This window comes from Dipodomys merriami, unplaced genomic scaffold (assembly GCF_024711535.1).
Source record: "Dipodomys merriami isolate MVZ:Mamm:240054 unplaced genomic scaffold, mDipMer1.0.p SCAF_2, whole genome shotgun sequence".
NCBI classification, from domain to species: domain Eukaryota; kingdom Metazoa; phylum Chordata; class Mammalia; order Rodentia; family Heteromyidae; genus Dipodomys; species Dipodomys merriami.
The window spans coordinates 19055448-19083211 of NW_027203381.1; the positions used below are offsets into that span (position 1 = coordinate 19055448).

The following is a 27764-nucleotide window of genomic DNA, read 5'->3' on the forward strand; positions in this document are numbered from 1 at the left end:
TAGGCACAGATATTTGCTGTATACACTAAGACAGTGTTGCCCATACTTTACTGCAAATTACAGTCACTCTGGGAGGTCTAACAAAAATCCCCAAAGTCTGGGTTGTACTGCATGACAATAAAATCAGAAAGTCTGGCAGGGTGGCGGTGGTAGTAGCAGACTGATAGCAGTCTCTTCCAGAACCTTCCATCACATGATTCCGATGTGTAGCAGAAAGGAGAACTACTATTCTAGGGTCTTTCTGTTGAGTGTGTGGTTCATGGACTGGCCTCATCCCATTATCTGGGAGCTGGCTAGAGATGCAGAAGTCTGGGCCTCATCTTGGTCCCCTTGAATTGGAGTCTGCATGCCAATCAGACCCACTTACTAGTTGTATGCTCGCAGAAGTATGGGAAATGATGAGAAAGCTGAGATTCTAGAATGTTCTAACAAAGCAGTCAGGAGAAGCTTCTTAGAAAAGAGGCGGGGGGGGGGGGTGGTGGTAGGAGGGCAGGAGGGAGTCTGGCAATGTGGCTTAGTGCCTTGCATGCATGAAGCCCTGGGTTTCACATAAACAGAAAAAGCCTGAAATGTCACTGTGGCTCAAGTGGTAAAGCGCTAGCCTTGAGCAAAAGAAGCTCAGGGACAGTGCCCAAGCCCTGACTTCAAGCCCCAAGACTGGTGAAAAGAAGAGAAAGAAATGAAAAGGAGAGGGGGGATACAATATAAACTCTATGGGATGAAAGAACTAGGGACCACGGGAAGGTAGGGAGAGGATTTAAGGCAGCATGCAGATATAAGAGGGAAATTAGTCTTCATGTCTTGTGAGCCAGAAATAGGAATGAAGCGCCTCTCATGGTTTTTTTTTTTTTTTTTTACAAAACAGCCAATTAGTTAATTTAGTTAATTAATAAGCTCAGGTGTTTTCTTTTTTCCTTAAAGAATAAATTGACAGGAAGGCAGAGTTATCCTGGAAATGTTTTGGGTAACCAGTAAGGGCTGGTAGATGGCAAGCATGAATGGCAGAGGAAGTGAAAACAAGTTCAGGGATCCAGGTTTGGCTTGTTTGCTAGTGGAGGGCTGCAGGATGCGTCTACTGAGAGAAGAGACAGAGAGAGAACTGAGGCAGGGTACAGGGATGATTTTTTGAGGAGGACAGACTATCAGGAAAAGCAGGAATGGTATAAAGGTGCTGAGGAAGAGAAGCAGGGGCTCAGGAAAACTGGTGGGGGCCATGTCTCAGGCTGAGAATGGGTACCTGCTATGCAGATAGAGGCCTGAGCATGGGAAGGCACCGTCAGGAGGGGACTGGCTTTGGGGCAAAGCATCACAGAAACTCTGCCCTGCATAACTGACTGGAGGGAACTCTAGACGACCAAGTGTGGTTAAAATAAACTTCTTTGGTAATGGCCCCCGGATGGCATCCATGGGAAAATGCAAAGACATGAAGCAAACACGTCCCTAAAGGGAAAGAGAGAGGATTGTCTTTGGCTCCAGCAAGACCCTGAACACTCAGAGCAGTCCTGGAGCACAGTTCCTTTGTTTCCAGACTTCTGGAAGTCAAGTTCATTCCCAGTTGAGTTGGAAATGCCCGGAGAATTTTTCCCAGATTGCAGTAGACTGAAACAATACCAGCAGAATGGATGTTACCACAATTGTTTCCACTGAAGTTATTTTGAGGGAATTGAGGAAGATTGTCTATTCCTAGACATTTCCTTCACTCGATTCCTTTAATAAAAATACTGAGGAAAGAGGCCAGTGTTGCCGCCGCTATGCCTGGCCTGCTCACACGCACGTGTGCAGTGCTGCATGATGAGCGCCTCCCAGGGGGCCCAGGGAGCTGAGCGCCACGCATGTTTAACGATGCTTTGAAGGATGCTACATTCTTACAGGAGAGAGAGGAACTAATGATTCTATCTCAAGGCTGGGTGCGATTCATTTCAAGAAGGCAGAGATCTCGGCACTGATGGATTAAAAGTTTGGAGAATAAGGCTGCTCCCTTTTTTGTTCTATGATGTGCAACCCTTAGAGAAAGAGAAGAATCCCCAACACCTACTGAAGAGGAGGCGTGGCTCAAGTGGTAAAGCACCAAGAAACGGAGCAAAAAAAAGTCAAATGAGAGCATGAGGTCCTGAATGAGCGCAAGGTTCTGAGTTCAAGCCTCATTACAAAAAAAAAAAAAAAAGACCCAGGCCCAGTTTAATCAGTTGCTGAGGGAAGGTAAAGGCACAGGTCTGCCATTTGGCATACACACCTGATTCTAATGTGTGGCACCGCTGGAGGGGACCAGCACGTTGTTTCAGAATCCACTCTTCTCAATGTGGCAGATGCCTGTAGTTTTATACCAGGCTAAATGTAGTATGGAGAATCACTAACTTTCCATTATTTGAATGGCTTTCAACTCTCTCTCTCTCTCTCTCTCTCTCTCTCTCTCTCTCTCTCTCTCTCTCTCTCTCTCTCTCTCTCTCGTGCTGGTACTGGGACTTGAGTTCAGGGCCTCTGGGTTTTTTTTGCTCAAGGCTAGTGCTCTACCACTTGAGCCACAGCTCCGCTTCTGACTTTTTGCGGGTTAAATGAAGATAAGATTCTCACGGACCTAACTGCCCAGGCTGGCTTTGAACTGAGATTCTCAGCTCTCAGCCTCTTGAGTAGCTAGGATTAGAGGCGTGAGGCGCTGGTGTCGGAGGTATCTCTTCCTGAAGTCCCATAGTCTAAGAAGCTTCCTCCAGCTTGCTCTTTCCTGGGCTCATCTTGTCTAATGCTCTATCATCAACCAATCAAGTTTGCCTCTTGCAGGGGATGGCCAGCCTGACCCAGGATGCCACTGCCCTTTGGGTGTCCTCACAGGACCTTGCAAAGAGGGCTGATGCATTTCCTTGACCACGCCACGTACTGGCCTGCTGGAACAATGTTCCTCTTCATGCCGCCAGGAAGGGCCACATAAAGGAATATCTTCTCTTTGCTTGCCAAGCAAATGTTTCTGCTTTGACCCAGAGCATACACTTTGAAGCCAAATAGTAATCCAGAGGGCACGGCACAGCCCCCAGAGGCCACAGGAACTACAATGGACGCTTCCCAACACTGCTTGGTATGTTTGGAAAATGCTTCCATGCAATCTTGGGGCTTATTGTGTGTGTGTGTGTGTGTGTGTGTGTGTGTGTGTGTGTGTGTGTGTGTGTGTGTGTGTGCACATGTGTGTGTATGCATACATGTGCATGCATGTGTGTGTGTGTGTATGTGTGTGTGTGTGTGAGAGAGAGAGAATGGTAGGCTCAGTGGAACAAGGACAATTACCCCTCACGTGGGCAGCCCCCAAGTAGCCACTATGGGTGGGCTGAGTGAGATTTATGAGCTTCTGTCTCTGGCTCTCTGCTTCTTTCTTATGGGCATCTTTTCTAATTCTTTAAAGAAAAACACAGACGGTTGGCTTGCATTTCAAATATGACTTTTCCATAAAAATGATCATCTATTTCTGGGAAGATGACTGGCTGGCATAGGTGAGTGAAGGCATCTACTAGGTTCCTACAAATCCCGTTGGCAGTGAGCCCTTCCACACTGTGAGTATCTCTCTCAGTGTATGGTGATCTCTGACCTCAGTAACCACAGGAAGAAAGCTCAGGGTAGAAGGTCCTGTCTAGGTCCTGTCTACTCTGGTGCTCAGGGTAGATGGTTCTGTCTAGATATCAATTCTGCCAACTGCAAGATGAAAGGAGCAATCTAGTGCCCAATGGCTTTCTCTCCCCCAAATTGCTGCATTTTTCTGACTGAACTCTCCATCTCTCTGTACCTTGGACATGGCAGGGCTGAGAAGGGCCTCTAGGGAGCCTCTGGTATGGAGTCAGGGCTGGTATGTGAAGCTCACATGACCTTGAAGTTCTGGCTGGCCTGGCAGTGGGGGTGCAGAGATAGGAGACAGCTCTGCTGATGGTCATTTCCTTTCTTCTTTTTCCTAATTTCCTTTATACAGAACATTTTATGTGCAGACACTTTAGCGATGAAGCCTTTTCAAAGACACCTACTTGACAACAGATCCCTAGGAAATTCTAGAATAAATGATTAAACAGATGTCCTGTGAGCCTTCTACAAGGGCCAATCATTCCAATTCATTATAAAACAAACTCTGTAGGATATGTGGTGGAGGCATCACGGCTGGGGGACTCTGGTGTCTGGCTTAGCTGTGTGGCCTCAGGTGCAGTGTTTCCTCTTTGGGATCTTCAGTTTCCTTGCTTGCAACACGGACCATGTGGTATTTAAGAGGCTATGTCTAAGGAGAAATGTCACCGTCTGCATCACCAGCCAACACTGGATACTCCACTCCTTAGCCTGGTACCAGGGTAAGACAGCCACGTGTCCTGTGTTTTCTCCATCTGCTCTATGTACTCATTGTTCGTGTTCCCCCACTCCTGAGTTTGTCTTTGTCCAGTGTTCTCCCCTCCATGGGTCCCTTTCCAGCAATCCCCCGCTGAAAGTCACACATCAAGATCCAATGTGACAAAGGGTCTGTAGGGCAAAGCCTTGTCAGTGACTGGTTAGAAAGGAAGCCCTTCCCTTCCAGGTAATAAGAATGTCCCCAGGGGCTCTGTCCTTCAGTCTCTGCACTCCTGAGATGAGAAGCCACCAACACAACCGTGTGCACACGGGCTCCTTGTCAGCCATGCTGTGCTCCTGGGTTGTCTCTGTGCCATGCTAGAAATACTGCTCAGCCTACCTTATGGGCATCCTGGCTTCTTCAGACTTTTCCAGAAATGGGCAGGAACCCCTAAGAAGAGAGGCTAAAGCTCGAAGTTCTACACGGTTCTTAGGAACTGCAGAGCACAGGGACTGTTGAAATGTGCACTGGCAAGACAGTCTATACTTTATATGAGGTCTTCTGAGACCAGGCTACCACCAGGGGTGGGTACAGGGATCACATTTCTTAATAATGTCAAAGGAGAGGAACTCAGGAAGCCATGGAGAAGAGGGAAGGCCTGGAGCCCCAGGAGTTTCCAAGGACAGCTCTCTGGGGGTGACGCTGCTCTTCTTTGCAAGTCACATACTTCTCTGGAGGTTTAGCACTGGCTCGATGGCTTTCTGCTGGATGGAACTCCAACTATGAGCTCAGCTCCACCTCAGATCTGGTACAGGACATGAGCTCTGCCCTCAGGACTCCAGAGCTTGCTTCCCACACGACAGGCCAACTTTTTTGGGCAGGGAGGACAGAAGCACCTTACCCTTAGGTCCCTGAGCCATTCTGCCCTGGCAGCCGCTATGGGGTGTGAGTGTGTGTGTGAGTGTGAGTGTGTGTGTGTGTGTGTGTGTGTAAATCTCTGTCAGGTTTGATTCCAAACTGAGAGTTTCCCAGGCTGGCCCTTCTCCTGGTTAGTATAGCGCGCGTGTGTGTGTGTGTGTGTGTGTGTGTGTGTGTGTGTGTGTGTGTGTGTGTGTGTGTGTGTGTGTGTGTGTGTGTGTGTGTCCTTCCTGTCCTAGAATTATTTGAACAACAGGGAAGAAAAGAACCTATTTATTGGCATTCAAGTACACCCCCACTGTTCCCTTCCTTTATGCTCAAGCCTCAGTGACATGTCCAGACTCTACCCACACGCCAGTTCTCCTGGCCAGACTCAGAGGATAGACAGATCACTTTTATCACCCAATTCCAAGATGACATCAGCTGTGTTTGCTGCCCCCGACATGCACTCCGAGTTGTCTCACCTACAACTCTCCCAATTAGGGTTTGAAAAATATAACCAAATTAGCCCTCTGTCTTGACATGGTGGGTTGACCACGTGCATTTATTGCAAGTCATTTTCTCCCATTAATAGCAGAGAAGCTGTAAACTCCCCCCAAAAGCACTGACAACAAGAAAAGAGAAGACCTAAAGAACAGAGAAGTAGCGAGTGGTTTCTGTTCAGTCCTGCAGCCTGCAGCAGTAGTCTCGGTCCACACAGAGTGCTGACGGGCAATGTACTGACAGAGCCTGTGCACTGCCACTCAGAACTTAGAGGCTCTGGTAGCAGCAAAGTCCGGGTATGTATGCTAGGAAGACATGGCAAAGCCAGCTAAAAGACTGAATGAGGTAGAAATTCTCCTTCTCTACCCTGCCTAGCCAGGCAACTACCCTGCCATCCTCACCCCCAAGCAAAGATCCCAGGTTTGTTTTCTGGAGAGACTGAAAAACAGAAGCTCTGATCTAGGGACTTGGGCACTCAAGGACTGGGAGAGGAGACAGAATCACAGGCAGCATCTCTAAGTACTTAGCACAGTTGTAAAACAGATTTTCCCCTCCCCCACCCCCGACAAACAAGCAAACAAATAAACAAAACAGTCATATTGTGCACTCAGTAGCATTAGCACACTGCTCTCAATCTTGGTTTCTGAAAAAAAAATCATTCACTATGATGTACGAAGTCTCCTTGGATAATAGTGGATACCAGGGCTGGGGCAGCGTAAGAACCAGATAAGCCCAGAACAACTGCTTGTGCCAGGAAGTAAGGCAATACTTGGAAAAGAATGAAGGCATTTAAAACTTGAAGGGGCTCCCACTGGTCCTGGGGAAATTTGAGCATCAAAATAAATATCCATGGATTATAACCCCAAGAATAAGATTAAAACCTATGAGCCTACCAGGTGCCAATGGCTCAAGCCTGGGAATCCTAACTAGGAGCTGAGATATGAGAATCTGGCTCCAAGCCAACCTGGGCAGACAAATCTACAAGATTCTTATCTCCAATGAACCATTCAGAAGCCAGAAGAAGAGGCATGGATGGCTCAAGTGGTAGTGTACCAGCCGTGAGCAAAAAAAAAAAAAAAAACAGAGCAAGGGAGCAAGGTGCTGAGTTCAAGCCCCACCACTGGCATGTTTGTATGTGTGCACTCATGCGCACACACACACACACACACACACACACACACACACACACACACACACACACAATGTGTGAGCCAACACAGATAGATAAATAGATAATGAAGGGACAATCTTCCTTACCATAGAAAAATCAACAAATAAATTCATATAAAATTAGAAAAACCACATTTGCTGACTGGCAAGATAATATTTCAGGCAAAAATCATGAGTAAATGAGTTAATGAGGGAATGAATAAGTTAATGGAGGAAAATTCATGGGTACAAGTGGCACTAGAAACAGCATATTTACAAATATACTTGTAAAAAGCATATTCTCAAATACCTCCTTGCAAGATATTTAATTACAAAGAGAAAAAATAGTAACCTAATAGTGTTACACAAGGCTACTAAACCCGATGGTCAAGATTACTTTCTCCATGCATTGTACCTACCTCCTGATCACATCCATGGAAAAGAATATAGCACCCCTTCTGTGTCATTTCTTTAGAAAGTACATATTTAATCATGAAGAAATATGACAGAATCTCAAATTGGTGGACACTCTACAAAGTACCTGGCCTGTATTCTACCAAATATCAAGGTCAAGAAAGATGGAGGAGACCAAAGAGACATAAGAACTAAAAGCAAGGTGTGATCTTGGTTCTAAACTAGAAAAAACACACAATCTCCCCCCCCCCCCCAAACAACAACAACAGCAACAAACACAGATAAGTGCAAAGAGCCATACCTGTAATCCTAGCCACTCAGGAAGCAATTTCAGGAAGCTTCAAGTTGAGGCTAGACCAAGCAAAAGAATTAGTGTGGTGATACACACCTATGATTCCAGCTACTCAGGAAGATGTAGGAAGGAGGATTTAAGTATGAGGCTAGTCCTAAGCAAATTTTTGTGCCCCTATTTTAAAAAGAGAGCAAAAAAAGGGCTGGGAGCATGATGCAAAAAGTATAGCACCCACCTAGCAAACTTCAGGACCTGAATTCAAAACTCAGCACCACTAAAACAAGACAAATCAAACTTTATAGAGGCCAAGAGACAATTGGGAAAACTTAAGTGAGACCTACAGATTACCTAATATCTAATCTATGAATGTCAATTTTCTGATATTGACCAAGTGTGATTCATTATGAGAATGTTTTTATTTTTAGGGAAACACACTGAAGCTTTTAGGAGCAAATTATCTCCGGGCCATGATGAAACATAAGAAAAGTAAGCAGAAAGTAATAAAACAAGGAGAGGAAAATGTTTTGGCCAAAAGGAAAACAGAAAAATCTTTGTGTCTGTTTCTTTCTTTCCTTTTTTTTTCTTTTTGCAATTTTCTATGTCTGAAATTTTTTTCCAAAATAAAAAGAAAAGTAAGATTCAGCAACGAGTAATAATGTGATTAAAAATTTCATAGAAATTTGATGTACGGACATATACCACATGGTGACAGTTTGGTCAGCGACAGATGGCCTATACAGAGTGGCTGTTCCACACATCCGAGGAAGGTATGCCGTCCAGGTTTGTTCTGTCCACGTATGCTAAGAACCCACCCACCCCTGCCTGTAAACATATCAGGAGCACCAGGATGTGAATAAGAGGCGAGTCCTCCACCTCAATAAGGAAGTCAGCAGCCGAAACCTAAACCCAATACATTAAAAAAGAGCAGTATGACATTATTATGCTAGACATTAGCAATCTATGTGGGCTGTAGGTTGGTACCATCAGAAAAACAAACAACAAAAAAGTGGCAAGTAGTTGACTTTAAGAAGAAAGGAGCAGAAAGCTGCTATCTTCTGTTAGTGGCCTTTCTAACTTGCTAAAACTGTAAGCATGGACCACGGTAGAAAACATGAGTAGATGGATCCAAATGGAGGCAAGACGTCTCTGGGCCACTCCTTCCTTTCCTCCTTCTCAATCCCACCCGAACCACAAGCACCTACTGTACCAGTACTGTATACTGTGACAACCAAAGCCTCACATGTGCCAGGTGGGCGTGGTAAGTGAGGTCCTTTGCTTTGACACACTCTCTTTGGTGATGAAGACACAGCCCTGGTAGATGTCAGCCTGCCAGTGTGGTGGAATGCAGGTCTATGACCCAGAAACAGATGAGCAACGGTGAATAACAGGGTCCCAGTGAGCACTGGAGAGCCTGGCCCAGAACCCTACCTCGTGGCTTCTGTGGTGGCATTCAGAGGATGAAGCCATCATTTCCCTGGATCCCACCAAGCCCACGCTCTCTGGGAACCCAAAGAGACATGTTTCAAGTCACAGTAGCACAGTGCAAGATCAACTCCTCTGTTGTCATGACAACAACACTACTTCCATGTTTGTGAGGAGTGAGGAGTGAGCAGGGGCCGCATCACTCCAGGCAGGGCTGCCTCCGGAGCACTTCCGGGTTGAGTGCCAAGAGGAAAACCAAGGATCTTTGAAGAACATAAGACTGTAAGCAATGCTTTCATCACCGGATAAAGTCTTTGGTCTAGAAACACCCCAAGACAGGGAAGGAGGGGGTAAATTAGGACACAGAAGCATGGCAAAACCTATGTGCCTCTTCAAAGGGAGAAGTGCTCACAAAGTTAGACCACTGAACTTCATGGGAAAGGCTTCAGTTGCTTCTGGACACATCTATAGTACTTAACCTTGGCACAGTGCTTAGCTAGGCCTTCAATGGCCTTGTTTATTATTCATGACCTCTGGAATATCAACTTGGTCTTGCTCCCTTTGTAGACAGTTTTCATTGATGCTTTATTCCTGGGTGTTTCGGTCTGATTACAAAATGTCACCAGGCTCATGTGTTGCTTGGTCCACAGCTGGTGGCTATTATGGGAGGATGTAGAGCGTCTAAGAGGAGAGACTGAGCTAGAAGTGGAGTTCCTGGGGACATGACTTTGAAGATTATACCCGGTCCCTATTACCTTTCTCTGCTTCTTGTCCACCATGAGGTAAAGAACTTCATCCAACCCGTACTCTTCTGCCATGATGTTCTGCTGGAGCATGTAGACTAAACACTCTGAAACTGAAAATCTAAATTAACCTTTCCTTCTCAGGTATTCTGTGAGAAGGACGGGCAAGTCTGGTTAGCACACCAAGTCAGCGTCTACTTCTGCACACATGCTGAGCAGGTGGCAAGAAGGGAAGATCCAGGACCGTTAGCCCACGACTCTCTTCCATCCCTCTAGGAGTAGGTTGACCCTGTTTCTCCCTCTGCATGGTGCTTTGAACTCCTAGAAACATGTGTCTGTGTGTTCTGTCATTGATTGGCATGAAGGCAATGAACTCCATGGCTGCCTTAATCTGTGGTGGCCTATGTAGGGATTTGGGATCTTGGGGTCACATGAGACACAGAAAATGACAGGTCTCTAGGGGACTGTCTCATCCCTGCCTCCCCCAACCTCTGAAAATCCTTATCCTGGATTGTCAAACAGAGAAGGCATCTTTGTCTTTTGGCTAATCAACCAGGTAAAACACTCTCGGAGTGGGTAAAGTAAGGTGATGTCAATGATTCACTAAATTTTCAAGAGTTATTAAGTCAGGTATCTGTGTCTTATGCCAGCAATCCTAGCTACTCAGGAGGCTGAGATCTCAGGATGCTGGTTCAAACCCAGCCCAGGAAAAGAATATGTGAGACTTTTATTTCCAGTTAAGGAACAAAAAGCCAGAAATAGAGCTGTGACTCAAATGGTAGAGTGCCAGCCTTCAGCAAAAAATGTTGAGTTCAAGACCTACTATTCCCACAGTTACACTCACATCCACATTAGTAAAAGATTTGTCTGCAAGGAGGTCCTAAGGTTCTCAAACTGAGGCGTGGAGCTGGGCACGTAGCTGTAGGGGGGCAGGGAGCAGGGAGAGAACAGAGCATGTAGCTTGAAGTACAGAGCTTGCCTAGCAAGTTAGAGACCCTGGAGGAGGAAGGGAAGAATCAGAGGGAGGGAAGAATCAGACTTCAGTGTGCATCAGACCCCCTGAAGGACTTTCTAAAGGCAACTGGGCATATTCCTGAGCTTCTAGTTCCATAGCAGTGAAGTAAGACCTGGGAATTTGCATTTCTAGCAAGTTTCCGCATCATTCTGATGCTACCAGCCTGGGACCATACTTCGAGAACTTGTTGTCGGGGTGAATAAGGAACTGATGTGTACACATATGTAAGGGGGCGGGGGACACACACACACAGGTACCCTAGTAACATGGAAGGGCAGCCCTGCTCCAGGTATATGTCAAATTCTGGAGGAGTCCAAGTCACCAAACTAGGGTACAGGGGATTTCATGATCAGGGAGGGCTTCACAAAGGAGGCGACCTTCAAGCTGTCCTTGAAGAAGAGACGTGTGGCAGACAGGCAGATGGGAGGGACTTTCAGGGGCCTAGTATTGCTGTGCCAAATGCTGGTTAATTAGTTACCAAGGCTGGACCACAGACAGGCTGGGGGTGTCACAAGAGAGAGATCTGAAGGCCAGCAGGTGCTGGGGACAGAGACAAGTCTGGGTTTTCCCATTGGCTCTGGGGATCAGGGGAAGACTCTTTCAGCAGGGTAATAAGCATCTGGGGCAGCCTTTACCTTTCTGGCTATTTCCCTGTCTGTACAGTTTGGGTGGCGGGCAGCAGTTCTCGGTCTTTTCCAGCCCTGGCATGCTGTGATTCAATGGGGGCAAAGGGAGAGAGTGGCACCAGCCAGCCTGGGAAGTGGAGGCAGGCGACTGGAGGTGTCACACACATTGCTTATGTCTCCTGGGCCCGGCTGCCCCCCCCCTTCCCCCTCCCACTGGCTATGCAGGACTTGGAGGCCTGGGATTGTGCCGCAGCTCACAATGGAAGGAAGAGGGTGTAGGAGGGAGGTCCCTGAGCTGACCCTGGTATTGTTCTTGGGCCAGAAGAAAAGCTTCCTCCAGCGCAGCCACTGCATTGCTACAAAAAGCAACGGAGCCTGTGAGCGTCTTGGGGGGGCCGCCTGCTGGCGGGCCGGCCTGGGAGCCCGGGTCCATTCACTACGCCTGCTGGAGAGCACGTAGGCCCGTCCGCCCCCACCGCCACTCCCAGTGACAGAAGCTGGGGGAAACAAAAATAACTGGGCTTCTCCGCCCCCAAACTCACCACTGCCAGGAAGGAGAGCATGACCAGAAACAGCCCCCTGGCTAATAAAGGAATAATGGATGCTTCACACCCTCAGCGACACCTTCCTCTTCCCCAGCCTCCATGGCTCCTTCCGCTGGCAAAGCACACAGCAGGGCAGGTGCTGGGTGAGTGGGGCTGGCCCAAGTCATCTGTGGCATCAGTAAAGTGGTGAGGGTACTGATGTTAGGCCAATCCCCAAGAGCCTACCGCGGGCCAGGGGCAATGAATGGGGCTGCAGGGGGCGCTAATCTCCTTCTCCATGACCTGTAAGGCCTCCCCAGGCAGGGGCTGGTGTATCTCTGTAGGAGGATACGGGGTGCAGGTTGATGGACTTGCTTTTCTCTGATCACCTGGAGACAGGGCCTCATAGGCCAGCTTAGATAACCAAGTATCCGGCCCCTCCACTGGTTGCTATCCTCTTCCCATGCCCCAGCTTGAGCTTATTGCCCTAGCAAGGATGAGCAGGGCCTCTCTGTGACATCCTTGACCCAATGAGGCCCTGAAGGAGCAGTCTTGCCACCTACATACATGCTCCCTTCCCCAAGTGGGCCTCAAAGCCATCCTGCCTGTCTGAACTCAGCGAAGGATTCTGGGTATGATTCATCTCATGGCACTAGAAGCAAGTCTTATTTGTTCAGGGTCCCTGGCCTGTTCCTAACAGAGTTCCAAAAACGTCTCCCTGGCCACTGCAGAGAGATGGTCTGCAATCCTAGGAAATCTCAGTGGTGTTCAGGAAGCCTGGTCAGACCCTGGTCAGACCTTGGGTTCCAGAGTCTTCCTTCCATCATGTTGAGCACCTATGTGGTCAAGTTCCAAGGTGGAAGGGTCTCCACGGACTGTCAATGCTTATGGAGACACTTCCTGAGGGTTCCAGAACCCCTATTCCAAGCAGCCTCCTTTGCTTTCAGCCATATTCCCTTCCTTCCTACAGCATCTCTGGCCATGAAAGGCCTAGTTCAATGTCTACTGGAGGCCAGAAATGCCAGACTACCTTAAAACCAGACTAGAATCAAAGCCCCCAAAGATCCAAGAGGGTGTTGTGGTCTGGTTTCTCCAGGCTGGCCTCAGAGTGGCAAGGCGGAAGACTTGAAGAAGGGGGAAAGACACCAGCAAAGAATGGAGGAGGGCAGGAAGGCTAACACTGACTGGTTGCCAGTCGGTAGCAGGAGTCCTTCTTGTCCCTCTGTCACAGAAGGTGCTATGGGAAAAGCAATGGAACCCCTGCCCCTCCCCGCCTCGTACCTCCAAAAGCCCCACAGAGTAGACCATGGGGCGGCTCCCTGTCCATCCAGCCCACCGTTCTGTGCTTGCTTCCTGCTGCCACTGCCATTTCATGAAGTCATTTGGCAAAGGGTAACGTGTTTTTCAACTGACAAGTTAACTATGCTTCTCTGCTCTGGTTTATATCGTGACCCTCAGCATAGCGCAGGGAAGCAAGTCCAACATTCATATGATCCCCATGTGGTAGCTGAAGAAGTGGAGGGATATGGGGGGTGAATTACAGGATGTTCTGAAGGCTCTTGAATAACTATTGTGAATGAACTTCAGGATTTTCCATTTTAACTCTCAAGACGTTTTTGTGTGTGTTTTGTTTTTACTTCTCATGGGTGTCTGCCTCTCTTTTCCTATAAAACGGTATTTTAGATTTTGTAGGCAATAAGGTCCAACACGTAGCTACTCAGCTCTGCAGCACAAATGCACGGCCAGTGAGCAAGTGAGGGGCCACGGCTGTGTGCCAGTAAAACTTTATTGGCAAGCCAGGTGCTGGTGGCTCACGCTTGTAATCCTAGCTACTCAGGAGGCTGAGATCTGAGGATCGCAATTCAAAGCCAGCCCAAGTAAAACTCTTATCTCCAATTAACCACCAGAAAACCAGAAATGGTGCTGTGGCTCAAAGCGGTTATGACCCACCCCCCTCCAGTTCCATCTTTTGGCCACTCTTGGAGGATGGAAGGGAAGACCTGTGTGGGAACCCGTCCAGACTCCGCCAGTCGCTGCTTCCGGAGGTACCTTCCTGGTTGTCACCAACAAAAGTCTTCAATCCTCTACATAATCATTTCTATTAAAAAAAAAAAAAAGGCTCCAAGCAGCAGAGGTAACAATAGGGTCGCCTCACCCAGCACGTTGCTGGTTCCCAGCCGACACGCTACCTGCAGCCTTAGACAGGAAGCTCTACACTCAAGAGCTTCTGGTCTCCTTTATTGTATGGCTGCCTATTTTTGTCCTAATGGAGGAAGCCCTGGGGGGAGGGGTCTGGGAAGGCATGGGGGGGTGTCTCTTAGGTAAGCACTCTTCCTTGATGGCTGGAGTGGGACATTAAAAGACTTGTCTAATTAAAAAAAAAAGTAATAAACCTATTTCTTCCTCATTCAAAGCTGTCTCTTTCATTCTCTTTTTCTTTTTGTTGCCTTGAGAGTAGAAGGGGGGAAAAAAAAGAGAAGACATCCATTTTCTTCCTCGGGCTTATTAAGGAAATGGCACTCATTTGCAACCCCTCTTCCTCCTCATCCTCTTAATTCACAAAAGAGTCGGCCACCACGCCATTCGCAAGCCGTGTGTTGGGAGTAAGGTCATAGATCCTTTTTCTCCAAGTTATAAAATAATAGAACGACCTCTTCTTCCCGGAACATTTGAGTATGCCGCTCATACATAGTTCATTGGGGTTTTGAACTAGCGCGCTGGCTAGCTAAGAGATCCTTGGGTCAGGGCTCATGCGGTCATTCAGTATTTCATGGATGTGTCCTCAAGGAACTTCCATTCTAGTGGAAGACACATAATCAATAAAAATGCATGTGATAGGCACTGTGGGAAGGAATAATGGGAGGAGGGGGATGGGAAAAAGGCCTTATGGAGAAGAGAGCTCTATCTAGAGACATCGCCTCTGTAAAATGAGGCCAGTAATGGCATGAGGATGTTCCCTCTTGGTGGTTTCTGGAGCTCAGAGAGTTCTTGGTGGATGTTGGTAAGCACAAGTGCTATTATGTTCTACTCATTGTTAGGTTCTCAGCGAGGGGGCATTAGAAGCCAAGTGCCCGTCCATGGGAAAGGTACCCGCATTCTAACTCAGTCCACCCATCAATGGTACTCAACGCATCCTGGAAGAGCCAATGGCAGAAGTCAGACCATGTCCCATGGGACAAGGAGATAACTGGAATCAGTATTTGAAGGAAAGACGTGGTGTGGGGTTCAAGGTGGGGTTTAGGGTCCACAACTTTGTTGCTGGAGATGAGTTAACCAGGAATTTCCCAGAAGACACAGCAAAAAAGCCAGCAGAACTCTAGGGAATCATCAAGTCACTCCTCCTCATATGGATGGCCAAGGACTGCTTAGCTACAGCTACAACAGCTTACCCCTCATTGCAGTGACTAGGGGGTGAAGTCTAGGGCCCACTCTTCTGTGACCACGCAGCAACAGCGCCACCTGGTGGACAGAGCAGGCAGCTCCTGCCTCTGCTTCCATTTTTACTTCCATCACTGAAGCAGGAGGAATCCTGGTGACTACTACATTTAGAGTACTGACTGTCATCTTGAAATTTCCTTTGTTCTTCAACTTCCTCTGGGCAAAGGTGGAGGGCAGAATTGTCAACAGTCTTTACCTGAGGCCAAGCAAGGGAACAGTCTCATTCTTTCCGGTCCCCTCCTTCTCTGCCTCTTGTCCTTTTCGGTGGGTCCTGTGTGAACACATGCCTTGACTTATGAAGTCAGAAAGACACTCTACTATCTTTGGGCCTTCTGGAACCATCTACAAGGAGTGCCTGGGGTACATCCATCAGACAAGAGATGGTCATTATTTAGTAGGAGCACCAGGCCCACTTCTGAGGTCATAGAACCAGGCCTTCCCTGGCCCAAGTGAACTAATAATTGTTATCAGTCACAGAATTAGTTTCAAAATACCTAACAGAAGGGTAAAACCAAAAACAAAGAGGAAAAAGAGGGTGACGGTCAGTGACTATGGTTAAAATACTCTGTGTGCTTATGTTAACATGGAACAATGAAGCTTTGAGATGAGTTTGGGAAAGGGGGGAGGAGGGAGTCAGATGGAGGGAGTAATTAAATTCATATGTGGACACACCAAAATAAAATGCCCCTGTACAACTCACTGATGCTAATAGAAAGTGTGTGTGTGTGTGTGTGTGTGTGTTTGTGTGTGTGTGTGACTGTGTGTGTGCGCGTGCGAAGGGGAGAGGTAATGTGGGTTAGGTAGCTCCTATTGTCAACAAAACGCAACAGAATGTACATTGGCTTGCGTTGAAGAATCTAAGGATAATGCTCAAAATATGTCCACATAGACAGTCTTGGGCAAGTCACAGGATGCTTCAACGTATCATGTCCAGAGTTTGCGTGAGACACAAAAACACCTAGGACAGCCTGTGGGATGAGGGGAGGGAGTGGCCTTCCTGCAGGGCCCCAAGACCCCATGCTCCTCCCAGAGCTAGAGGAAATCGATGGTGCGTGGAGATGGCATAGGGAGCCTCTTAGGCAATTCTCCCAATCCAGTGCTGCTAAGCAGGCTGAGGAACTATGAGGCAAGGGTAGAGTTCACAAAACCCGAGGGAAATTGCTCCCCTAGCCACCACAACTTAGGACGAAGGGCCCTGGATGGGAGCTTCCTAGGGGGGTGGTCCTGGACCAGAGGTGAGGTGACAGATGTGTAAGGGGAAGGCCAGAACCTATTCAGATCCCATTTGCTTGCCTGTACATGCTTGGACTAGAGGCCCACATGTGACGTCTCATATGACCCGCCAACTCCTGTCCTTCCAAGGGCAGAAGTCAACACTTCCTAACTCCCCAGCTGTGCACCAGCGCCATCTTCCTGCAGGCTCAGACAAAGCCATGTGCTGTGGGGAATATGACACCATGGAAGGTAGCTCCTCCTCGGCACAGGGCTCTCTTGGGGATGGTCAGGGGCTCCTGGGATCCCTGAAGGGAAACGGCTCTCTGAGGATGGTCAGGCCTTTGTAGCAGGGGGACCTCTGACCCTTTTGTATAGCTTCCTTATTTACCTCCTCATCCTCTCTTTTGTGGGGCGGAAGGGCCTCCACACTGGGAACCAACTAGGAGGTGTGATTTGCAAGCACCTTTGGCTGTCAGGGACCCGGGACTTCGCACAGCAAAGGCCAGACTACAGAGCCTGAAGAACGGTGTGTTGGTGCCCTCTAGTGGGAGTCAGCTGCCATGCAGCTTCCTGATAGGACCCCAGTACCAGCCATCCCAGCCCTGGGAACACACTGAAAGCAGAATCACAAATGATGTGCCTGGACTGGCCATGGTCACAGCCACCTTCTCCACTCACACGCAAAACACACAGGAGGGCCACCGGCGCCCTGACGGCATGTGAGTGTGCCCAGGACTGCAGTCTAAGCCCAATTGTGTGGATCTCAGTCCCTGCCCTGCCCTGTACCTTCCCAACACAGAAAATTATGACTGGATACTAAGTCTTCATCACTTCCTGCTGCCCATCCCTGATCAGAGGTCTTGGGGAGCAATGCCAGACTCAGATGTAGTGGCAAGGGACTGTGGGTGCCATGCACTCTGCTGGCTTAAATTCATCCCAGTGTTACTGCTCTCCCCTCTTCTGGACACCACCGCGGGGAGACTGACACAGGACTTAATTACATCACCAACACCAGCTCTTACTAAACCCCTTGTGTGGGTGGGGAGCCACTCCTGGCAGCTGGGGTTCATAGATAGGGGTGTGATTGATGTATATGGATACCTGCCACAGTGGGGATCTTTGGGTTATTGGTGACACTTGCTCTTGGAGTCATGCTCACGGGAAACATGCGTGCACATGCACACAGCGACACATCTGTGGTGTGCACACAAATGGAGACTATGGTGTTGTAGGAAGAAGGGCTGAGCCCACTCTCTCCCAATAGTACTTGCTCACCATTGATTTAGCTGTTGAGTAAACTGAGGCCTGGAGGGCATGCACAGCTACAGAAGATGTCTAGAAGTGGACTCCCCGGATGCCGGTCTGAGCGCGCCACCGTGCCTGGGCATCAGGCAGTAACGGTCACACCTGGTTTGGGCAGCTACACTGTGGCAGCTGCATATACACAGCCCGTGACCCAAGTTTGTCATCCAAGCTCCTCTATGGCAGAAATGTTCATCACACAGAGACTCACACGGCCAGCAGGAGCAGACATGGTTCACAAGGCCTTACTGGAACTCCTGAGCTCAGCCGGGGGAGTAGAAAGGTCACCATCCTCGTGTTACAGTCAGGACACTGAGGCAGAGTGAAGCGGTGGGCCGTGTCTCAGGAGGCCCACAAAATGGATCAAGGACATGATGTCTAACCACTGTGTGCTCTCCTTTTCCTTCTGCCTGATCCTGGAGGAGTCAGGGGACAGCAGCTCAAGGGCCCCCTCCACATCCACCCAGGAGAGCAATCCAGCTGGCTGCTCCCCAGATCAGCTCTCTCCAGTGGACTTCTCGCAGTAATAAGTGCTGTAGGCTTTATACTCACTAAGCCAGGACTCTACCATTTCAGCCATAACCCCGGCCATTTTTTGGATAATGTCTTGTATTTTTTTTCTCAGTGCCAGCCTTAGCCCCTGACCCTCTCACATAATTGGGAGTATAGTTGCGCATCACCAGTTCATCTGTTCATCTGTTGAGTTGTCTGCTCTCAGCTTATTTTCTTTCCATTTGGCGTCAAACAGCCATTCTCCTGATCTCCACCTCTCATCTAGCTGGAGTTACAGGAAGAAGCCATTTTGCCTGGCCACCACGACTGGCTTAGCCTGAGTTAACACTGAGGCCTTTCATTTAGACACTGTGGCCAAGGCCCATTGCTTGTACAGGGCTTGGACAAGGCCCATTCCAATGTTCAGAAAACTTTTAAGAATAGTGTAAAGAACTCATCCCGATTCCCTGTCTATTAAGACATCCATAATTCCTTCTTGGGAACAGTGCATCTACACACCAGCATCTGCTCTTTTTCTAAGTCACCTGAGGACAACTATTCCAGTGTGTGCTTCTCAAAAGCAGGACACTTGCCTGCCTGGCCAGCATCAGTGGCCACGGGGCGGCCCCATTCACTTGACTCAATAAGTTCTCTATTTCTTTCAGGTTCAGCAAATAAAACACTGCCCCCCCCCGAAGAAACCCCACAAAACTTCAGCACCCAGCAATGCAAAGCTTCTAATATTTGGCATCTAATATAAAATTAACAGATATTTATACCTAAGAGAAACTAATGACCTGGATGTGCGATGAGTAGAAGAAGCAAAAACTGACTCGGATGATGCAAAGAATAGAGAAGCAGGCACTGGGAAGGTGGCTCAGTGGTAGAGCGCTTGCCTTGCATGCATGAGGCCCTGGGTTCGATTCCTCAGCACCACATAAGCAGAAAAAGCCAGAAGTGGAATTATGGTTCAAGTGGTAGAGCGCTAGCCTTGAGCTGAAGGTCAGCGCCCATGCCCAGAGTTCAGGCCCAACAACTGACAAAAAAAAAAAAAAAAAAAAAGAATAGGGAAGCACACTGAAATAACTGTCAGAAAAGAGCCCTAACTGCTCAAAGATAGAACCAAGCACAAGAAATGGGAGACACAAGAAAAAAGATCCACTTGAACTTCTAGAGATGAAAAACACAGTATCTGAAATAAAATATATACTGGATGGCATTAACAATAGGCTAGACACAGAGAGAAAAAAAATGAGTGAACTTGAAGACACAGAAATAGGAATTATCCAAAATGAAAGGGAATGGATGGGGGCGGGGGGGCTGGAAGACTGCTATTAAAAACAAAACAAGAGAGCTGAGCACGGGTGCTCACACCTGTAATCCTAGCTATTTTAGGAGGCTAAAATCTAAGGACTGTAATTCAAAGCTAGCCCAGGAAAGAAAGGCTGTGAGAGGCTTATCTCCAAATAACCACCAAAATGCCAGAAGTGGAGCTGTGGTTAAAGTTTAAACAAAAAAAGCTAAGGGTCAGTGCTCAGGTCCTGAGTTCAAGGCATTGTCCACCCCCGCCCCGCCCCCTCTCCCCCCCCCCCCCCCCCCCCGCCCCAAGAAGAAGTGTTAGAGGCATGGTTCAACTGGCTCAGTGCAAAACCCACTACCACAAAACAAAAACAAAACAGAGTGCTGAAAAGCCGTGGGGAAGACAGCACCACACAGCTGGAACCCAGGGTGGCAGTGGGGAGAAAAAGAGGAATAAAGGCTGAAGATGTTCCAAATTGGATAAAAGTATAAGCCTCCGGATCTAAGGAACTCAACCAACCCCGAGAGGAAAAGGAATCAGGAAAAACCACACCAAAGCATATCCTGATTGAATTACAGGCCCTTAACTGTACACTGATTGTCTGTTTCAGTGATAGGCCCAGGGTGTGAACAGAGAGGAAATGGGAAGAGTCAAATGGCCACAGGTAAAAGGACAGGGGCCATTCAAGAGAGAAGGGCAGGTGCCAGGGTGGAAGGAGGTGGCGGGTCACCACAGTGGTGAGCTCATTCCCTTCTGAGTGTCACGGCTCTGACAGCCTGCACTGGGCCACCCCATCCCTGGGAGGCACCCAGGCCCAGCACTGTTGGTCTCTAGAGATCTGGCTTTAGGGCAGCTCTGCGGAGTGAGGCCTCTTTGTCCCATAGCCTGCCCCATTCTGGGACAGAGGCCCGATCAATGACAGAATCAGCAAGCACTGAAGACACCTGGCCACTGGCAGGACAACTCCATTTTTCAAAAGCCCCAGCAGCTCTGCAGGGCCACCTTGAGCACCCAGCAGGCAGGGCACGTACTTCTGTATAGCTTTGGGCCAAGGTGAAAACGTCCAACTTGGCAGAGTGCCTCGCACCTGACCCATTTCATCCAGGGGACACCAGGCCTGCAGCCAGGGTGGCCCACCTGGCTCACCTGCCCCTGCACAGCAGCCCACCCCATGCTGAGCAGGGGAGCAGAGGAGGAGCAGGACCTGGGTGCATGTGAGGCGATGTGAGAAAATCAGTCCCCGCACCTACCTGCCAGGTGGGGAGGACCTTCTCGATGTCGTTCAGGTTGATGCCATCCCCATCTTCCAGTTTCCCCTTTCCACACCTGGACCAGAAAAGAACAGAAAAGCATTGGAAAGTTGGCTCATCCGTGCATCCTGTCCCAGCCTGGTAGCAAGAAAGGAGAGAGAGTCAGGAGAGACCTTGCCCTGTCCTTGCTCAAGGCCTGCACAACCAGCTGTCCCACCCTGAGGAAAGGCCTCTGGAGATAAGGGTCCTTCATTCCTAAATGCAGTGCTAAGCCTTCAGGATGGTGAGATGTTTCCCAGACTGCCCCCTGACCCTGCTAGGCAAAAATGTATACCCCTGGCAGATGCATATCCCAAATTCTGTCACAATGCCTGCTAAAACCCCATTGCACCAAAGGATAACTGCATGAGGCTGAACAACTTTCTCAAGGTTACACAGTCTGGCAGGGGCTGGAAGAAGGCTCCCTGGGGCACCTTTTCTCCCTGGCTTGACTTTGAGCTAGAGCCAGGCAATGTGTGAACTGGATGCCCTCAGGACAGGGCTACCCATCACAAGCCTAGATGTTTTGCCGATTAACAGTGCAGATTAATGGTGCCAGACTGCACGGGTTTGCATCCAGCTTCATTCTTTCCTAACTGGGTGCCCTTGACCCTGTGCAAGCGACCTAACCTTCCAATAGTGCAGGTTTCTCATCCTACAAAATGGAGAAAACAATTGTGCCTTATATGATCAAGTAGCTGGAGTCTTAAAATTATCATAAAATAAAATAAACAATGGGGTGAATGTACCACTGCTGTGGTGCTGACTTCTGCTACTACAGCCGTCACTGGTACCAGGCAGCGTAGCAGCAAGGAGACCAATGAAAGATAGAGTACAGATATAGCATGGACATCCGGCCTCATGTAAATTCCATTAATTGAAGATCGTAACGCTGACTTGTGGGTTGTATGAACTATTCTGAAATAAGAACTTAGAAGAGTTTTGCATGGCTGGTGCATGAATGGTTAGGAGTTCTATTGGTGATAGTTTATGGATAGTATTGAATGAGGTATGTTGAGGCTTGGCTGCATTTTCCACAGGCAGAGTTGTTAATGCAACTCTCAAATTTCAGAGTCATTCATTCATTCATTTGTTAAAATTTTATCAAACATCACTTCTGTTGTTGGCCCTGTCAATCAAAATAAACCAGGTGTAGTTCCTGCCTTCAGATAACACAGCGCACTCCTTAAGGCAAATTTGAAACTCACTATTAGGGCGTGAACCTGAGTACCACTAGGGGGCAGTACAAGACAAATGTTACAAAAGAGAATCTGGCGGGCAACATCACCAAGGACTTGCTTGGGTGGAAGAGAAGGGGGATATGACTTCAGGCCTAATTAGATCTCTTCTTTGTTCACTAGATGCTTCTGTGCCAGGATCTGGGCTTGGAGATGGGACCCAGGTTAAACAATATCTGGTACTGGTTGGAGACTCCTGTCCCACTGTACAGTGGCCAGCACTTCCTCAAGGACAGGTAAAGCACTGCTGGAACCCAGAGCAGCTTGCAGCACTAATTTGAGCAGAGGGGAGGAGGGAAGTAAGATGAGAGAGTTCGCTAGAGGAGTGCATGGCATAGCAAAGCCACCGCTAAAGAGCAGGTGAGTTTACAGGCATGGCAAACTGGACCACAAAGAATAGCCAAAGGCAAGAGAGGCCGGAGAGGTGAGGGTTTGGACAGGTGGAGCTGGGATGGGCAGGTGCATAAGGAAACTATAACCGATCTGAGGGAAAGAAGAAAAGCCAGCCTTCTTCCCTCCAATCCCGACATGCTGGGCTACAGAAGAAGAGAGTGGGAAAGCTGGAACACCCAGTCCTCTTTGAACGGTTAAATCTACCTGGTACCAGCTGCTTCTAGCTGCCTGGCTTCTGCACCTGCCATGGCAGAGAGGGCACTGGGGACTTGCTCTGACTGGAATGGCTGACACCCTTCCCCAAGGTTGAATGTGGGTAAAACACACCTGGGAACTCTCCAGGCCTCCAGGCAAGCACATGGCAGGCATGGCCTTTCGGTCCCTCAGTAGCCCCAGGGTTGGGCAGGTATAAGGGTCTGTGTGGGGGCCTGGATGCTGCCCCCTTGGCCCACTCTGGTCCAAGCAGAATTCCCTGCAGGGCTGCAGGTGTGAGGGCAGAAGGTGCTGCAGACCAGCTGAGTCACTGAAGCCAGCAGGGTTTCCAAGGCAACAGCCTGCTCTGATTTCTGTCCTTCCATGGAAACACAAGCTGCGGAAAGCTTTGGCAATCAAGTGGTACCCTGCTTCCAAGGGAGGCTGCAGTGGCTGGCTGGACACGTGGAGTCCATCCCCCACACAGCGAGATTCTGAAGGGGACAGAGTTCCTGGCCTAACCACAAGATGGACAGAGAACATCAGCAGAGGGGGGCGGGGCGGGGCTGGAGGGATAGGATTTTTTTCAGAGCTAGATATCCAGGGGAGATCCCAGGCCTTTCTCAGCAAGCCTGGCCAGCACCTGCTGGGTAGGGAAGCCTGACTGAAGAGTGTAGGCTTGTGGTTTGGTGGGTAAGGATGGCTTATTTGAGCCATGCTCTAGTCCTTTGACTTTTATCTATTTATATTGGTTGATTGTGGGGCTTGAACTTGGGGCCTGGGCACTGTCCTTGAGCTCCTTCTGCTCAAGGCTAGTACTCTTCTACCTTGAGCCACATCACCACTTCCAGTTTTCTGGTGGTCAATTGGAGATAAGAGTTTCACAGACTTTCCTGCCCAGGCTGGTTTCATGCTGCGATTCTCAGATCTCAGCCTCCTGAGTAGCTAGGATTACAGGCGTGAGCTACCAGCGCCTTTTGCATTTAGATTGTTTTTCTGGTGAGTCTTATGTTAATTTTGCAGTGCTTCTACATCCATCATTCTAGTACCTCCAGGTACTAGAATTGGGATTACAGGTATGGACCACCATACCCATCCAACTATGAAGAGGAATGCAACACAGTAGAGGGTGAGATGAGCGGCTTCGAGGCCTACCACCACACCTCTGGTTCCCAGAAGCATTGGCACCCCAGGAACATATCAGCATGCAAATTCTCAGCTCCCTAGACCTACTGAATCAGAGACTCTGGGCCTTGCTGTGTCTTCCTTCACAAACCCTCGAGGTATTTTGGACACACATTCAAGTTCAAGGCCTCCTTACTGACTTTGTGATAAGCGGGGCTTCTGTGGTGGTCGGAGCAGGCATTGTGGGCTGGGAGGGGGGCTGGGATGGATGGAGAAGACAGTGAGTCTGCAGTTCCGGGACAAGGAGAACGTCCTGGACATTGAGCATCTGTGTCTCCTCCCCTTTTCCCTCCCCATACAGCAGAACAAAGGTTCCTATTCTGGTGTGGCCACTTCCAGCCCCCACCCTCCCTGCGTGAGCATCCTTTGGCGGCCCTTACCCTTCTCTGTCGATGTGCGGCGGGGGCTGCTTGGGTGTGTGCCGGACCTTCCGGTGGAACTGGGTGAAGTCCAGCTTTTCAGGCTGCAGGTCCCAGGTGGCACCACTAGAGGGCGAGGGAAGGTGGCAAATAAGAAGCAGGAAACCAGGAGCCATTACTGATGAGAGCGGGGAGGAGGCTGACCTATGGCCTAATGAAGGGAATTGGTCACCCAGGACAGGGGCTCCCTTAATACCTCCACTCAGAACAGAGCCCGATGCATCAAATATTTACTTTTCCTCAGCCCTACTGCTTGCCAAACAGAGCCCGATTCCAGCTTTACAGAGGGCCCCTGCACCCCTCGATTTGTTCCATGTCTCCATTCGAGGAAGGCTGGAGAGGGAATGAGCAGCAAAATTCTGTCACCAGAGTATGTACCAACTGGGAAAATATGGTGACTCTGTACCTGAGAAGTACATGAGGCCGGTGAGTGGAACTAGGGGTCCGCTTCCCTGATCCCTGTCCCAGGAAGTGTTCTATGCTGGTGGTTGTGCCCCCAAGTCTTGGTGTGCCTGAAATGTGCCCAGGACTGGGCAGCTCTGGGGCCAGAGGCAGCAATGAGCTAAAGAGTGCCACCATCCATTTACCAAAGCCACTCTCCCCGCAGGAGTGGTGGATGCTGGGTGGGGGAGGCCCTTAGTGCCTGCCAGTGGCACTGTCCCTTGTCCTGACGGAGTCCTGGATGCTCCTGAGTCCCAGTAGGCACCTCCTGGAGTCAGAACTGCCCAATCTTCCCTTCCTACACTTCTCAGAGATGTCCATCACGAGCACGTGTGCCTTTGACCACCTCAGTCCCTCCCTGGCTCTCCCTCTCCCTTTCCGCTGTTTCTGTCTTCCTTCCACGGTATTTTCTCTTGGCTTCCTCTTGCCTTTCTCTTTTCCCTTTGGAGCGCTCACTCTCGTTTTTCTTGCTCTGGGTCCCTCATCCCATCCCCCTCCCTCCTCATGCTTCCCCTGCACCCACCTCTGGCCGGTGAATTACCACATTGACACAGCCCCAGCTGTGCACCACGAGACAGAACAAGAAATTTACCTGAAGGAATCAAAGGTGTTGGCAGCCCAGATGTCTGTGCCCAGCATGTCCAGGGAGCCGTCTTTGCTGCCATTCTGGAAGAGATAGGGAGACAGGCTGACATTGTTTGCTGGGCCAGGACACTGAAAACAAGTGGATAGAGACCACCCCTTGGCCCAAGCCTCTTGTCTCCCTCAACAACAACAACAACAACAACAACAACAAAACCCTGGTCATCATTCAGCTTAGAAGCTGAAATGAGCCACCTGAGTGAGTGTCCCAGCTGGTGCTCCCATGAAGAGCTTGGGAACCCTGGCTTCCCTTTGGACACTCCCCCTCACTTCAATGGTTTTTTATTTTTATTTTTTTTTGTTGGTCATGGGCCTTGAACTCTGGGCCCGAGTGCTGTCCCTCAGCTCTTCAGCTCAAGGCTAGCGCTCTACCACTTGTGCAACAGCGCCACTTCCGGTTTTCTGGTGGTTTATTGGAGATAAGAGTTGCATGGACTTTCCTGCCTGAGCTAGCTTTGAACTGCGATCCTCAGATCTCAGGCTCCTGAGTAGCTAGGATTACAAGTGTGAGCCACCGGCGCCTGGCTTCAATGGGTTTTACAGAAGTTCACAGTCAGGACTGGAAGTGATCATTGTCTCTGCTCCCCACAGCCCGTGGCTTTCCCCAAGGCCTACAGAAATGGCATGAGCTCTTTGCCACAACTGCTTGCCTAATGGCTGTGGCTGCTCCCCAGGCAGGAACTCTGGAAAGCCAGGATACTGGAGCAACCTTTTGGAGTTCAGCCTCACCTCCCAAGAAGCCCCATGGACCAGGCTACACCAGTGCATGCCAGCCTACATACCCCAGTGTTCCTATGCGATCCAACCCATATACAGAGAACTTTGACTGATGCAGCTTCTATGACTTGGAGGTCTCCATCCCTTAGCTGATGATCTCCCCAACCAAGTATCCAACTCTCTGACTTTATTTTATTATTGTTTTAATGCCAGTACTGAGGCTTGAACTCAGGGCTGGGTGCTGTCCCTTAGCTTTTTCACTTAAGGCTAGTGCTCTACCACTTGAGCCACAGATCCACTTTCTGATCGCTAATTGGAAATAAGAATCTCATGGACTTTCCTGCCTGGGCTGGCTTCCAAACCATGCTTCTCAGAACTCAGCCTCCTGAGTAGTTAAAATGATAGTCATGAGCCACCAGCACCCAGCTCCAACTCCCTGACGTATTCCTAATGCTCTCCATCACCTTTTACCCCTGTCATCTTCTGCTGTCCATCAGGCCTCTAAGAAACAATCCCTCCACATCACTCTAGCTGACCATGTAATATGTCTCATGACCCAGGAAGACATGTCTACAAAGGACAGAGGACAGAGGAACACATTTACAATCTCCTCCCCGCCCCACATCCCATGCCTATCAACAGCTAACAGACAGTAATCCATGCATGACATGCACTTTTCTCTCTATGTGTTTTGACCTCCTGTTTAGATTCCTGCTGGTGTCCCAGACTGAATTGTGTGTGTGTGTGTGTGTGTGTGTGTGTGTGTGTGTGTGTGTGTGTGTGTGTGTGTGTGTCTGTCTGTCTGTCTGTCTGTCTGTCTGTCCTGGGGCTTGAACTCTGGGCCTTGGCACTGTCCCTGAGCTTTCGTGCTCAAGGCCAGTGTACTAACACTTGAGAAACAGCTCTACTTCCAGCATTTTGGTAGTTAATTGGAGATGAAAGTCTCACAGAATTTCCTGCCCAGGCTGGCTTTGAACTATGATCCTCAGATCTAAGCCTCCTGAGTAGCCAGAATTGCAAGCATAAGCACCCCCCCATGTCTAGCATGTATTAGAATATTAAAGAGCAGTGAAAATAAACAAAACCACATGCAACCACATAAATAAATCTCACAAGCAGAATGTGAATCAAAGAATCCAGATACAAGAGTACAATTATGATTCAACTTACATAAAGTTCAAGAACAAAGTAAGCTATGGTAATGAACTCATATGGTAAGTGGAAGGGAAACCCAGGGGCTCATGGGTAATGTTCTCTTCTTCATCTGGGTGCTCTTTACAATGTTGTACTCAGAGTACTCAAATCCATAGAACTGCACACATGTGACACACACTTGTCCCTGGTAGTGTCTAGTCTTCATTTCTGAGGTTCTCTGAAGGACCATATCCTGTTCTAGGACCCATCATTTCTAAAGGCCACTAAACCTGGGATTTATTTGGTCTTTTCCATACACACCCAGGGTCTGGGCAGATATGAGGGGAGGAGTCACAAAGTGTGTGGGATGACACACACACACACACACACACACACACACACACACACATGTACAGCATGCCCTGTGCCCTGATTCATGCCCTGTGCCCTGATTTGGGGTGCTGCAGTAGGATCAAAGGAAAGGCAGCTTTCC

The 27764-nt window shown here is 49.0% G+C and overlaps 1 protein-coding gene across 4 annotated transcripts in view; it reads right to left on the reverse strand.

Moving 5' to 3' along the window:
- The window catches only part of Ctif (cap binding complex dependent translation initiation factor), a 231771-nt gene that overhangs the window by 139245 nt on the left and 64762 nt on the right, over window positions 1-27764 (reverse strand). For all 4 annotated transcript variants that reach the window (XM_070029184.1, XM_070029186.1, XM_070029187.1 and 1 more), the window contains exons 4-6: window positions 25371-25444; window positions 24299-24403; window positions 20872-20947 (exon numbers count right to left, since the gene is read on the reverse strand). In XM_070029184.1, coding sequence (XP_069885285.1) covers window positions 20872-20947; window positions 24299-24403; window positions 25371-25444 — 255 coding nt within the window. The remainder of the gene's footprint in view (window positions 1-20871; window positions 20948-24298; window positions 24404-25370; window positions 25445-27764) is intronic.